Below are 14,981 nucleotides of genomic sequence, written 5' to 3'. Positions count from 1 at the left end.
GAGGTGATTACAAACCGATAACACCCAGTAGGATCTAGCTTTCACCTGTGGTACCTTACCCCCTCCTGCCATACCTGTAGCAAAACTAAACAAACCAAACAAACCCCACGAAATCCAGCAGACAAGATCCAAACAAGTCTAACCAGATGGTCACAACCCACTATCCGTACAGTTGGCTATCAACCTAGCCAGTCTGTCAGAGAGCCTTGCAGTACTCAGCAGGTTCTTCTCACCATCCAAGCTGGGCCCGAAACACTTAATTAGACCAAGTCTACCCTAATCCAAGCTTGATTTGTGCTCACAGGTACCTCTCCCCCTCCAATCAGCCCCACCCAAGCCCCATAGAATCGATACAAATGATCCCAACCACCCTCCTCAGCCTCTCAGACAGATCAACCATCCAACAGCCATAGGACAGCCTATACCTGGACCTACCAGGTAGCTACTAGTCTTGGCTACAGCAATAGAGCATTATCTCCTGACAATATGAAGTTAAGGGGGGTCTATCAGCTACAGCCAGAAGCTACAAAAGAGGCAGTACCAATACCCGAAAGTACTTGCACCAGCCATACCATCCAACTCAGTGAAACCGAAGTCCAGCCAAGCTAGGAAAGAGTCAGGCAGAACTCTCCGAGGATAGCCCTACAGGTCCAGTGAAAGACTCAGACCAAACAACGGGCAAGAAGTACTACTGACTTACATGGCAGGAAGGGTGAAGAGCAAACAAACAGAAGCAGACAAACATAAGCTAGGCCGCACAAGGAATAGGTAAAGTTGCCAACCACAATCCACAACCGAACCACCCCAATGTACAGACACCGCAGATCTCTGGCAGCCAATCGTCTAACAATACCCCAGGAAACAAGGAAAAATCATCTAGAGGGTCAATGGTTCAGGGTTAATGCTATCCCCACCAAATTGAAGAGGAGATACCTGACTGAACCGCCGTGAATATCTCAAGGACCAAAACTCCTAGGGTACAGTAATAAATAACGTTGTAGGATTCCGACAGTAGAAACGTAGAGTAACATAGAAGGGTGTGGCCGGCAAGGCCCCTGTTCTTTGTGAAATAATGTTGCTGGTACAAAGTGTTAAAACTTGGAAAGGTCAACAGTCTATCCTAAGGGTGTTTTGCATCGTGAGAACTAAGAACTCTATTTAAACCTATCAAATATGAGCTGGCGCAAAGAATAGTGTGGGTAATCTACCCAAACACAATATTTAATCTTCACAATAGAATGTAAAACTTACACGTACACAATTGACTGGAAGCCAAAGATGTTTTAACACAAGGGTTTTGTAACCAACTGTGATAAATAGCTCGAGGTGCCAGCACCATAAAATAATCAGCAAGGGATAAAACGAGAAGCAAATAAGTAGATAAGTCCTATACTATATGACAATCCACAATCGCCAGGATATAGGGTAAACCCAGATAACTAGTCAGTAGAAAGAATCTTCGTAGGCACAGAAGCTCACTATTGAGGTAGTGTAAAGACAAGGATAAGGAAAGTACTTAGAACAAAGTATGAAGAGTCTATCTTCCCTTACTATACTTGCCTCCTTATATAGTACCCTTCTCACCCCAGGTCATGTGACCCAAAGTAGTCACATGCACGAAACCTATAACCTCATAGCAAGGTCATGTGCACAACATAAAATATATAAGCAAGGCATACCCATAAGGCATACTTGCAAGTCATACTCATCAAGCGCACGTCCCTTGACTCAGAATCAACTCTTGTGCAAAACATAACAAATCATAACATAATAAGTCATATGACTCAAATGAGTCATATACATGAAACAATCGCATACCTCTGACTCATAATCATAAGTTATGTGAAAATGTTTTTCTTGCTAAGCCATCTTCGTAATACTCTCCTTAGAGGACAGATTTAGCAATCATTATCCTTTATTCCATAAACTTAGAGTACTATCCTTACCTTACCTCTTACAATTTACCATCTTGAGACTCTCTTCCTACTTTCTCAAACATCTCATGACATTAGTTTTTCATTTTTCCCTTCTTTTTGCTTTGGCCTTTCTTAACATTAGCACTAATATGTTTTGTAACCAGTATGGGTACCCCATTAAGGGTTTTGTTTTCCTTTTATGTATTGCTTTAATACTTAGTTTTACTTTATATTTTATTTTAAGTATTGCTTTAATACTTAACTAATTTTACCAAAGTGTATTGCTTGATACTTTTGATTAGTTTCATTCATGCTAGATATCAATAGATTTGTGTATTTAAGACTGCCTAATTCCACATTAGCAAATGCAGACTTCGACAGACAGTAATTCAATATACTTGATTGAATAGTTACTCTTTTATTTTCACAGTACACCTTTGAACTCTCCTTGAATTCATAGCTCTCACCTCCTCTATAACGTGTTCGCAAGGTGCTAGTCACGTTATCGGTAAATGGTACTATAGTTGCCGGTGGCCTGCTCTTCCAGAGAGGAGGTGAGAGCTGAAAACTACATGAGATTTCGAAGGTGTACTGAGGAATAAAGAAGTAACCATTCAACCAAGTATATTGAAATACTGTCTGTCGAAGTCTGCCTTTTCCATCATAGAATTAGGCAGTCTTTGAATACACAAATCTTGTCCATGTTGAGTATGAACAAAGCTAATCAAAGATATCAAGCGATACTCTTTGGTAAAACAAATCAAGTATCAAAACGATACTTAAAACAATACATAAAACCAAAACTAAATATCAAACAATACTTAAAACAAACCAAGTATTAAAGCGATACTTAAAACAAAACATAAAACAAAACCAATAACCGTATACCCGTACCAATTACATCCTCTCTGATAGATCAGGCCACCTGTCAGCCACCATACCTTATCCCAAAACGTGATTAGCATCTTGTGAACACTTTACAAGTTTCCTCATCTTTCCTACAACAAATAACTAGGAATTTGTCACGAACGTGGCTTGAAACGGAGAAGGTTTTCACATGACTCATGATTATGAGTCACAGGTATGCTATTATTTCACACATATGACTCATTTAAGTCATATGATTTATTATATTATGAGTTGTTATGTTTCACACATGACTCGATTGTAAGTCATGGGACGTGCGCCTGGCAAGTATGCCTTGTGAGTGTGCCTTGCAGGTATACCTTCCACATATGATTTATGTTTTGTACATGACCTCGTTATGAGGTCATGGGTTTTACGCATGCGACCATTTAGGGTCATATGACTTGTTTATTGTATTATGATTGGTTTATGAGTTTTCGCATATGACCTTGCTACAAGGTCATGGGTTTTGGACATGTGACCACTTTGATTACATGATTAGTTTATTAGGATTTACTTTTGCACAGGTGATCACTTTAGGTCACATGACTTAGAGCGGGAAGAGTACTATATAAGGAGGTCGGTACGGCCGAGGAGGATAGGCTCTTCACTCTTTGTTCTAAGTACCTTTCCTCGTCCTTGGTATCGCTTCATCCCGAGTGTTTCTTTCACACCTACGATGGGCCTTGATGCCATGGATTCTGGGGGAGATATCTGAGTTTGCTCAGTAGTTCCTAGAGTTCTTGGTGTTGAGGTCTGTTGGTATTGTGTGACGGATTACTTGTTTGCTTCTCGTTTCCTTACTTGCTGGTTATCTCACAATACTGGCACTTCGAGCACTTCATCATGGTCGCTTACAAGCCCCTTTCAGTAAAATGTCTTTGGCTTTCTGTCTATAGCCTACTCCCAGGTTTTACGTTTGCTTGGGGGGGATAGAACATTGTGTTTGGGGGTATCACCCATGTCGTTCTTTGGGCCAGCTCATGGTATTGGGTTTTAACGGAGTCCTTAGTTCTCGCGATACAAAATACCCTTGGGTTAGACTAATGACCTTTCCAAGTTCAACTAATGGTACCAGCTACATCATTCCTCAGGTAGCAGGGCAGTGCCTACCCAGCCCCTCCTTGTTACGTTACATTTCTACGGTCGGAATCCTATAATGTTGTTTATCACTGTTCCCTTAGAGAGCTTTGTACTTATGACATTTACGGTGGTTCAGTCAGGTGTCTCCTCCTCACCGCGGTAGGCATGACTTTGACCCTGAAAAATCTTACCCCTTGGTGTGGTAGTTGTTGCTGCCTGGGGTGGTGTGGGATGATTGGCTGCCAGTCATTCGTATTGTCTGTGCGTTTGGATGGTTCAGTTGTGGATTGTGGTTGGTGGCTTTACTTATTGCAAGTAAGGCCTACCTTCTGTTTTTCTGCTTCTGTTTGCTTACCCTCTCCCTTCATGTCGCGCCTGTTGCGGGTGCCTCTTGCCCGTCGTTTGGTCTGTGCCTGCTGCTGGACCTGTGGGGCTGGCTTTGACTGGCTCTGTCTACTCTTTCCTGACTTGGTTAGACTTCAGTTCAACTGGGTCGGATGGTGTGGCTGGTGCCGATGCTTTCAGCTGTTGGTGCTGCCTTTTTTTGGCTCACGGCTGTGGCTGGTGGGCCCCCTTCGGCTGAGAGGTGCTAGGGGTTGCAGCCCTGTTGGGGTTGCCAAGACTAGTGGCTGCCTGATGGGGATAGTTATAGGCTGTCCAGTGGCTATCAGATGGTTGATCTATCCGAAGGGCTGGGGGACAGGATGGGCTCTGTGGTGTCTGGTGTGTGGGACTTGGGGGGGGCTGATTGAGGGGGGAGAGGCACCTGCAAGCACCGGTCAGGCCTGCATCAGGTTGGACGAGGTCTAATTAAGTGTTTCTGGTCCGGCTTGGGCTGTTGAGCGAAGCTGCTGAGTGCTGCAAAGCTCCTCAACAGACCAACTGGTTGATGGCCAGCTATGCGAATAGTAGATTGTGACCACCTGGGTGGACTTGTTTGGGTCTTGTACGTTGGATTTTGTGGGATTTGTTTGGTTTCTTTGGTTTGGCTACAGGTTTGGCAGGAGAAGGCATGGCACCCCAGGTGGAAGATAGGCCCCACAGACCTTTTTTGATCTGCTACTCCCTCGATGTATTTCCTATGTTTGTGTTGTTTTGGTTGGGAGACAGGCAGCAGGTACAGGTGCTCCTCACTGGTACGCTCTTCAGAGGAAACCGGCGAAGTGGGTTCATAGGGTTGATGGCCTGACATGTGCATGTGAGAGGTTAACATGTTGGTTGCCTCCTCCCTGCCATTATGTCGCCTGTAGGTTTAGTTTGTGTGGTTATTTGTTAGTTTTCTACTGTGGTGGGGAGTTTTGCCGGACGGTTTTCAGATCAGGTGGTAGAAATTTTATGTTTATTGGACAAGGAACCTGATCGGGTTGGTCTTTTACTCTGCTTCGGCTATGCTTAGTGCTGGTTGGCTTCATACTAGAGGGGCTACGGACTTGGACCAGGTTGGGCGCTAGGTTGTTTGATAGTCTTGTAATTAGTTCTCGTGCATGCCTGACTCAGAGATGGCAGGTGCAGGGCCATAGACCTTGTTAGCTTAGGATTAGTAGTATACTGGTTAGCAGTATCCCAGTGTTGGTAGTGGCCCGTCATATACCATTGTTGGCGGTACGAGTTTAAATAAAATTAGATTGAATTCTAAGTACTTTTCCTACTTATTACTTTAACAAATACAAAATATCTTTACGATCTTTATCTTTATCTTTATTTCAATATTTATCGTTACGCCAAGGAAAGCTCTTGACGAAGGAGAGTTAGAGAAAGCTTATGATAGGCGTTCCTGATAGAAGGCAAAGGTCTTGTACTATTGGTAACTTAGGCAGAGGCCTTGTGCTATCATAAGACTAAGGAAAGAAACCAGAGAAGAAGAGAAATATCATTCCCTGTCGCCAAGAACTAACTATCTGAGGAGGGATCGTTACAGAATTCAATTTGCAGTACACAGTCATCATAGTTTCCTTTTTGATCTAACTATGAAGTCTTCTCAATAGGCCATATTTGATTACACAAGCCTCCCTCTTTCTACTCCTCCAACAGCTAGTAGTATCCTATTTATTTGGTAATGTAATCTTACACAAAATAAACTATTACATGAAATATATAATAATATATCTGTGGGTATTTGAGATTGACAGAGGCTACTTAGCAGAACATGTACCCATTGCCAATAGTTATCTCAGCATTTAGATCTCTATCTCCTCTTTTTCTTTTACTCTTTTGATCAGCTATTATCTAACTATGCATATCTCTTTTCTACTAGCTGGTATCCACCTACACACTACTTATTATTTAACATCTTATAATCTCTTTCTATGCCTACCAACCTATTGTTTATTATAGGGCAGGACTGAACAGGTTTTTACATACTAGCCCCGCTGTTACTCTTGTCTGGAAGAATTCTTTTCTCCTAATTTCCACTCCTGTTACCATGCAGAGTCGAACTCTACTCATTCCTTACAAAGGCAACTATTTCTTACTATCATACTAACATTTGATTGGAGCCTGTTTAGGCTATGGGCAGGATGAAGACCAGAGAAGGAAACAGGGTATTGAATGCTGAAAATTAGGCACCACACAAGGAGATTCAGTAGGGCAGGTTGGAGAATGGGGCTGGGGGCCTGCTGTTTTCAGTGCACTGAAGGCTCCATAACTAACACTATGCCAGCTTGTCTGATACCTCTCCTTCTTCAGCTGGTACTCTACTACTTAGCTTACTCCCCACTGCATCTTTCTCATCTCTATAGTATCACTTTTATACCTCATCCTAGTCTCTCATTTGTCTTAATAGATTTTGTTCTAATGTCCTACCATACCTGTTGCTTCTCACTGGAGTAGTGTACTGCCTACCTAGGTTTCTTCTTACCCCCTTAACTAGCCTTCATATCAAGTGATAAATTTTCAGATTATGGTTTGGGACCCCTTGACTGAAAATAAAAGGTTCAAACTATATATGCCACGACATTTACTTAAAGCTTGTCTTCTTGCTGGCAGGATCTGTGTGCTCATGGAGGTTTTTGGTCTACATCAGGTAACCAATCCTGAATCAACCTGTATATCTTACTTTACATCAAACTATAAATAAAACCAAGATATAAAAAAAATTTACAGATGGCTGGCTGGTAATGTTGATGCCTGACAGGAACAATAAAAAAGAAAATCAGAAGATGGCAGAACCCCCCATATTATGATGATATTTTTTTATCAGGCGAATTTTTCGTAATCAGATTCGATATAATTGTTCATATAATAGCATTTGACAAAAACCGAGATATCTTATATATCAGTTGACATTGAGTCAGCTGTGAAGCCTCTCGTCTCTCTTCCGCATAACACCAACAGAACCCTATTTCCCACATCTCCGCCATCGGATCCAAGAGACGTCAATCCCTTCGTTGGCGGATGGTCATGGCCAAACAGCACTCTTCCTCTGTACCGCTACCGAAGCACACGAGGGAGTTTTATGAAGACGCCGTTGGAGCAGAGCCGTGTTATGACTAAATAAGAAGATAGTAAGCAGTCAGACCTCTCCCCAATTGACAACTCCATCCCCAAAAACCAATTCAAACCCATCCGCTTATCCCGATCTTCACCGCAAAAATACAGATACCTAGTGTACAATACCAGGCCAAAAAACCCATGCTCATCGGCGCTTGTTTTTCCACGCATTATTCCTCACATCTTCCTCATTTAATTGCCACTTGTCTTTTCTCCTATGCCTTTAGTGACTTCACTACGTTTGTATAGGTGACAATGTTACCTAGAGGTGGTAAATCGTTGATGGCACTGGATAAAAAAAGCCCATATGGGTGTAAGTATTTCTGTTCCGTCACGACTCACAGACCGATTGACTCTTATTTCCTCCCTTCCTTTTATTTTATTTTTATGGGGGGGGGGGGTGCTCATCGTTCGCCCTCCTATCGTATCTATCGCATCGGGTCCGACAAAATGCCGTAATGCAATACGATGCAAACCCGCCCACGGCAACGCTCGTGAATCCAGAACAACACCTGCTGATTATTTCTCATCCATGATCAAGATTCGAACTTGAGTCTTCGAATTCAATACGAGAGGAACGGACACTCAGAGTAATATAATTGTGCTCTGAGTGAATTCTTTCCAATAGATTGAAACCCCAGAGGTAGAACTACGGTATAATAACGAGACGGTATGATATAATAGTTGACAAAAAATTCTAGCCGTTGGTGACCCCACACATACAAAATAAAACAGCTATTCTCGGTGAGCACAGTCAAGTTTCTAGAAAATCTAAGTAATCACGATAAACCATTTTCTTTTCTGAATCACAATAAAGGTTTAAAGCCCGTGAGTTGATAACTTGTGGCTTCCTATTTATTCATTCTACGGCGTCGTAAGATTTGAAAGCGACTTGAGACTTTTATTGCGCAAGCGTGTCGGACAGAATATATACAGAACATTTAATTTTGCTCTGAGTTGTCAGGGGGTTCTCCATTCCATAAACTTCATATCCAATATTACTCGCTAAAAACTAGTCTTTACATACCTACCAGTTTGATACGGCCTAATGGGAACCTTCAAATCTTTTGTATGTGAGTGAAATGGTTGGTCAAGAGGGCCCGGTTTTTGGTGTAAAACTTGCCCGAGTGTTTCGCTATAAGTCAGCACCTCAATATTATAGGTGGCCTTGGCGCTGCCCGGCGCTCGCCGGACCGGGCGATTGGCTCTAGTATCATACGCAAGGCGGTTTCCTACCGCCGCTTGAATTGCGGACGAGATATCGGTACTACGATTACCTAATCTACACTACATACACCTTATTAATAATCTAACATCTATACCTTATTGACCCCACAATATAACACTCCTCTGCCCACTTTTCCAACTAGTCGCGGTCAGTGAAAGTTCTGTTCTACGACAAGATAAGCCGAGAACCATTATACCGTTCCAGAGGATTACCCCTCACCATCCACATACCTGCGATAAGACGGAACTTTCCAATATCTAGAGGAATGTCGCTGACAGCCATAGCCTTGCAGTGCTGACGTTATTGTGAGCGGTTAAACTATCTCCAGATGGTGTAATTTAAGGCAAGCCTCGGTGGACCTCAGAAATACGCAGCCTCTTGCGGGGGATTTATCAGCCGTACACGACTGGCAAGGCAAAAGTCAGCAGTTTTCTTGTATTATAGCTCATTTCCAAGCCCTCAGTAGAGATAACGCCCCACCGCCAGACCAATTACAGACACGATAACCCCTTCGAGTATTGGTTTCACGCTGATACCACTAATCATTATCTCTTCAAAGGTGGGGAAATTCTAGGCTTTCGCCACTGCAGGGCACGGCCCTACCCCAACTGAACGCTTCCAAACATGCAGTTGTAGTAGTAGGGCTACGGTATTGACTGCTCAGTTGTTGTTTGCACGATCATGTCTTGTCTCGTTCAAGGATAATTTGAAGACCTCCTCGTAGTCTTTAGAGTTAAGTGAAATAAGGCGCCAGTGAAAAGAGACACTAATAATCCCTCACCAGGCCAAGAAATTTAGGAAAAAGCATCACATTGTTGATCGAGCCTGCTTGTTTAGTAGCTGAAGGACCGAAGGACCAGTCATAAGTAATACCAACAGGAAGGTTGAGAGTCCGACCCCCATCCTAGTATCATGGTAGATGTAGCAAGTCAGCCCTCGCGAACCACCTTTTTGCCATCCCCGTACTCTGATTGCCCTATAAACCCTTAAACTCTTTCCCGCAGCTGGAGGTCTTTCTTTTTCTTTTTTTCGTTTTGCGGAATTTTTAATCACTGAAACCCCCGATCCAGGATGGGGCCTCGGCGAAGAGTATCGCCATTTCCTCCTGTATGTGTTGGCTCACAGAAGTATTTTCCCATCCAGGGTATTCCGCATGTATATCTCCCTTTCTTCCTACCTTTCTCCCAAGCCCGCCGCCCTCTCTTGCAGGCAGCGGGTTGTCCGCCCCAAGCAGAGTGAGAGATAGAGCATGACGTTAGGCTGTGGGCAGGGTATAGCGACCCTGCAGATGGCCCACGGTATCATACCATACATTACGATCCCGAGTTGGAAGCGATTCGCTCCATTTGTATGATAGCTAGCCTCGCGCCTGCAGCCCACAACAACCCGCTCTCGCAGGCGGGCCATGGCCAGATCAAAGTGAGACCGACGTGAGGACATTTCCCTTCCCGGGTGCCCGGCGAGGCCAGTTCGGGAGTCTTTCGGGATATGCCATGCCATGCACGCAGCCAGCACACATATATCTGCAGGTATTCGTCAACAAGCTCCCGATCTCCCGCTTCTTTCGTTCGGCAAATCCATGGAGAAAATCCAAACAGGCACTGAGGCGACAAAAGGGCAAATTTAAAAAATCTGTGTAGCAACGGCTGTACTATACTAGTACTATACCCGGTTTCATAGGTTTGGTAGGTTTGGTAGGTTTGGTTCATTCGTTGAAATCGCCATGTGTATCATAGCTGCTGTGTTCTTTTTCCGCGGCCATCTGGGCTAAATTTGGTCAAGGGGGGGAAAAAAAACTGATAAAAGAGAATCCAGTTCACTGAGTTGTCAAGAGACCAACTGCGCCAACCGGAGGTGGCTCGACAGACCAACTCCCCATGCCCTCCCTGTATGATGGTTGTTGCCAAAAATAGTGCATAGAATGGGCAATGCTACAGCCCAAGACATGCCGCTTCACATTCTTCGTTCAACACCGAACGTCCTGAAAACCCGACAGTATAGTCTAAAATTCTTTCAAATATCTCCCCCAAGTGCCCACAGATTACCAAAGAACCGCCGTCTACCTTGGTGATCAATATCGCTAGAGTACTCGCAAAGTTAAGGCCGAAAAAAAAGGGCCAAGCCAGGCCATTTCCCGACAAGAAAGAGCCTCTGAATGCCCATGCGCCAAGATAAATGTACCAAGCATAACCCCCCTAACAATTCCTCGGTCGGCTCCAATGCAGAGTGCTACTCGAGTAAAGGGCAGGATGCAAAAGTAAAACCCAGGGTATCGTTTCACATATGTGTAAAGATATTGCTTAGATAGCTTCACCGGACCAGTGGTTGGGGAAGGTCGGGGACGTGGATGTATTCATTGGAAAATCTTATGACGCTGTATGGTTGTGCCTTGCTCACTATCTTTTTTTCTGCCGCCAGCCTCGCACAAGGAACGCGCAAAAATGTTGTGGAACAGTTATCCGATGTTAACCAGCCAAGTATTATCCCTGTTTGTTTTCCAGGGAGTGGGTCCTCCCCAAACCAAGGCGAGTCTTGCCACACCGGGACGGAAGCGATTTTACTAATTATCAGATGAATATAACTATCGCTTCAAAGCAGAAAGTCTAGCCGTCTGGGGTGAATCAAATCATCGCTTAAATTCAGCCGACGCGTAGAGAGCTCCGAGTTTCTCTCTCTCTCCTCCTTCTCCTATTCCTCATACCACTTCATCCTCCATCCACCAGAGATACCCATCATGACAACCCCTCAACCGGCCGCTTCCTCCGAGGAGGAGGCCCCCTTCGGCTACACCAAGGGAGGAAGACCCCGCAAGCGTCCCCTCTCCGACGCCAACAGGGAAGGTCTCTGCCCCGTTAAGGAATGTCAACGCAGCTTCAGACACCGGTACGGATTCACCCTCATTTCCTTCCTGGATGGGAATCCTAATATTATCGATAGCCAAAATCCCCAGCAAGCGCTCTGGCAGCACCTGGGCTACTACCTGAGTCCTCTACACGCATATTTCCCCACCTCCCAAGCGCATATCGAGATGCACGAAAAGATGAAAGCGGAATCGGCGAGTAGGAGACTCACAGGTGTGTATACATATACATCCTTTTCGGAGAAAGTCGTCTAATCTGACCTGGGATGTTGCTAGAAAACGAAAAAAAGGAGCGGCAGAAGGAGAGCAAAAAGAAATGGGTGGAAAAGAATAAGGAAAAGAGAGCGCTTTCCTTGAAAAAGTCAAATCTCCGGAAGAAGGCGAAGAAAGAGTTGAAGAAGGAAGGGCAGGATTTGACGGAACGGGCTATAGAGGAATTGGTGGAAAAATGGCTTGTACAGGGGGGTGGGCAATGATGGTGCAGCGCGGTCGCAACGGCATATCAACGATTCACATTCACCTCATTGTTGTAACCTACCTCTGGATTTTTCATTCATCGGGTCGAATTCATTTGTAGTTATTACGGCGAGTCCCCTTTACTCTCATACTGAATCTGAGGGCTTAAAAGCTGTGTTCTGGATTTTACAAGGCAGTATCGCATTGCACTGTAATGTTGACAGTAGTATCATAGAAAAAGTGAGAAATTCATACCAAAACGGTATGAAGTAAAAAACTTACCCGCTAAGTTATGGTCACATTCACCATATTATGCAAGTATTGTCCAAAAATCGTTTATCCGAAAGGAGATGATCCCACCTAACCAGCACAGCTCCACTATCCCCCCCCCCCAACCGTACGATACAGTAAGCGATAATTGAGCCCGAACGGTGAATACCAAACCCGCTTCCTCGAAAAGAAACAACCGTTGCCATCATGCGAACGTTCGTGAACAATCCGGATCCGCACATAGCGCCAAGACGCGATGCATGAGACCTACATATGATAATAGTCTATGATACGATACCCACAAAAAAAAACTGTGAATCCCAGTAGCAGATTTAATCATCCATCCAGCTACCGTACGTAGACCAGGTTTAGGCCACGGTGTGCGCTGCTGGGTGGTGATACCTTACCAGGGCAACATAGCAATATCACGCAGAAAAAAAAGAATACGGACAAGGGACGGGTTCCTCGAACGTCGTAAAAAGTTACGAGTTTTGCATCCAGCAATCCCTGGCATGAGGTACACTATCGCTTGTTGCGGCATTTAGCCTAGGAGGGCCTGGGGGGGGGCGGGGGGAGTGGAATTAGTAAGGAGGAAGCATGCCGGCATAGCAGAAAAACACTCGCAAATATTACCATAAATCTTATCATACACACCACAAAGCAAGAGGTACCATAATATCATATATAAACACCCAGAACCATAACACCCGCCTCCTCCTCACTCTCACCAAAACGCCTGCAGGGGGGGAAGAAAAAAAACTCTCCTCTATAATAAATACAGAGTGAATGAATGAAGGGATGAATCCCCTTGTTTCATTTTCTCTCCTCCCAGTGGCATCTGTATCGCCTGCTACTCAAGACCCCCGAGCGTCCGCGGCGATGGTATTTGCTATTTTCCACCGTGAGCAACGGAAGGGGTGACCGTCTGCCCGGCAGGAAAGGATACTTTACACGTTAGTATCCGTTCCGTCCGACAGAGTTGGCTACGGTACCCAGTGGAACTACAAAAACGTGGGTGCTCGGGTTTTTGCAACTGGGATCTAATGTCGTGGACTGGTACTGTAGTGGTAGGTCTTCATTATTTGTTCGTTGCCTTTCTCTATGCGATATATGATGCTCGAAGCTCACACAGATATTCATGAACAGCTTATCCAACCCCTTTCCTGTTATCCGGTTAGTTTTTTCTGAGGAAACTTCCGAGTAGTCTACTGCTACTTGTCATATTGCGTTAATATCTAATCGCCCATCGCTATATTTCATGCCACAATATTGTTATTGTAGGAGCTTTCTTTTCATTTTAAAAGCCGTGGTGTTTCCCTCCCCACAGAGAAGGTAGTTCCTCAGACATGTTTTCCCTATGTCATCGCGGGAGTAGGCGCGGGAGTGGGGGATATGCATGGCATGGGGGAAAACGGATGTGTCGTGGGCGACACACGGAAGGATCGAGGTGATTTATATGATACAACTCCTCATTATTGCGGTTGAATTGACAAACTCAAGAAGAAAAAGAAGGGAGTTCACGACCATACGCCCTTTCTCACCTTTCTTTCCCAGGAAGTATAATTTCGACCCACCCCAGCTATCCTCAGTGTTTAGAGATCCCCGCCCCCCCCCCAATACCGGCTGCCCATCCATCCATCCATCCATCCAACACTCCCAAATACCGATATTAATAATAATATCATACAATCCGAACAAATCCATTCAAACAGGGCAAACAAAAAAAATCGCCAAGTTTCCCTCAGAGTCCCGTGCCCCTGCTGTAAGAAGCGTGAAGATCTATCTATTTACCATCCCCCCTAACCGGTATGATACAATAAGTATCATATCACGCAACATAAGACAAATCCAAACGACGATTTGAGACAGATAGGCTCGCACGATCGATCTCGACTTGTATGTGGGGGAGCGGAGGGTGAGGTCCCCCTGCTAGGGAGATAAAAAAAAAATCCGAATTGCACAATATTGACCCGGTACCCTTGATGGATGGACGGACAGACCACCAGGAGGAGAAGGACAAACGGCTCGTCGGTCCCGTTGCAATGTCGGACGCAGGAGGAGGGGGCCGAAGGAAGTATCATACCATGATATTATCATACGTAGCCAGGTCAAGTAGCGGAGTTTACCGCACTACCAGTACACTGCACGACTCGGGGTGTATCATATGTATGATAGTCTAGTCCTCCCCAGACCGAGGCATCGGAGGTTTCAAAAGAACCTTTCAATCCGAACGAACAAAAGTTACCGCCCCAATCAGCGAAGAAATCCCGCCGCTATCACTCGTCTCGTGTATATGATTTCATACCAAAACAGATCCGAGTATAATACATATCATCGCTTTGAAGAAAAAAAATTGAAAAAGAAAGAAAAAAATCCGACCTCAGTACTGCGAAGGCTATATCGCCTTTTTACATCGCGAAACTGTCCCATTCCCACACCGAGCACGGAGGGAGCTCATCACGCAAGTCGCAAGATAGATAACCCAGGACGAGCAAAGTGGGAACAAGCCTGTCAAAAATGTGCGCCGGCACGGACTTTCTCGACTTGGTGATAGTAGGTATTCACCTTTTTTCTCTTTCCGGTAAAATGGCTCCCGCGATATAGGCGAGGACCAGTGCGGCTCGGCCGTTATGATGGATGAGTTGGACTTTCTCCTTTCTTTCCTTCTTTCGAAAGTGAACTGCCAAACCGTGTTGACTTTGCCAGCGATGCTCTTCCGGACTGTGGCAGGGGATGGTGGGTGTTCGGCCCTTGTAAGAGTGAGAAATTCCAA

The 14,981-nt window shown here is 44.8% G+C and overlaps 1 protein-coding gene; it reads left to right on the top strand.

Annotated features, from left to right (window-relative positions):
* Nucleotides 1–11,356: 11,356 nt before the first annotated feature.
* GSTUM_00007178001 (uncharacterized protein) lies at nucleotides 11,357–12,071 on the top strand (the record flags this gene model as incomplete). XM_002839254.2 has 2 exons in its annotated part: nucleotides 11,357–11,696; nucleotides 11,759–12,071. The coding sequence occupies 2 exons, from the start codon at nucleotides 11,357–11,359 to the stop codon at nucleotides 11,956–11,958; spliced, it is 540 nt and encodes a 179-aa protein (XP_002839300.1). The 3' UTR covers nucleotides 11,959–12,071.
* Nucleotides 12,072–14,981: the final 2,910 nt, after the last annotated feature.

Source organism: Tuber melanosporum, assembly GCF_000151645.1.
Source record: "Tuber melanosporum whole genome shotgun sequence assembly, scaffold_33, strain Mel28".
Lineage (NCBI taxonomy): Eukaryota > Fungi > Ascomycota > Pezizomycetes > Pezizales > Tuberaceae > Tuber > Tuber melanosporum.
This window is presented reverse-complemented; position numbering and strand designations above follow the sequence as displayed.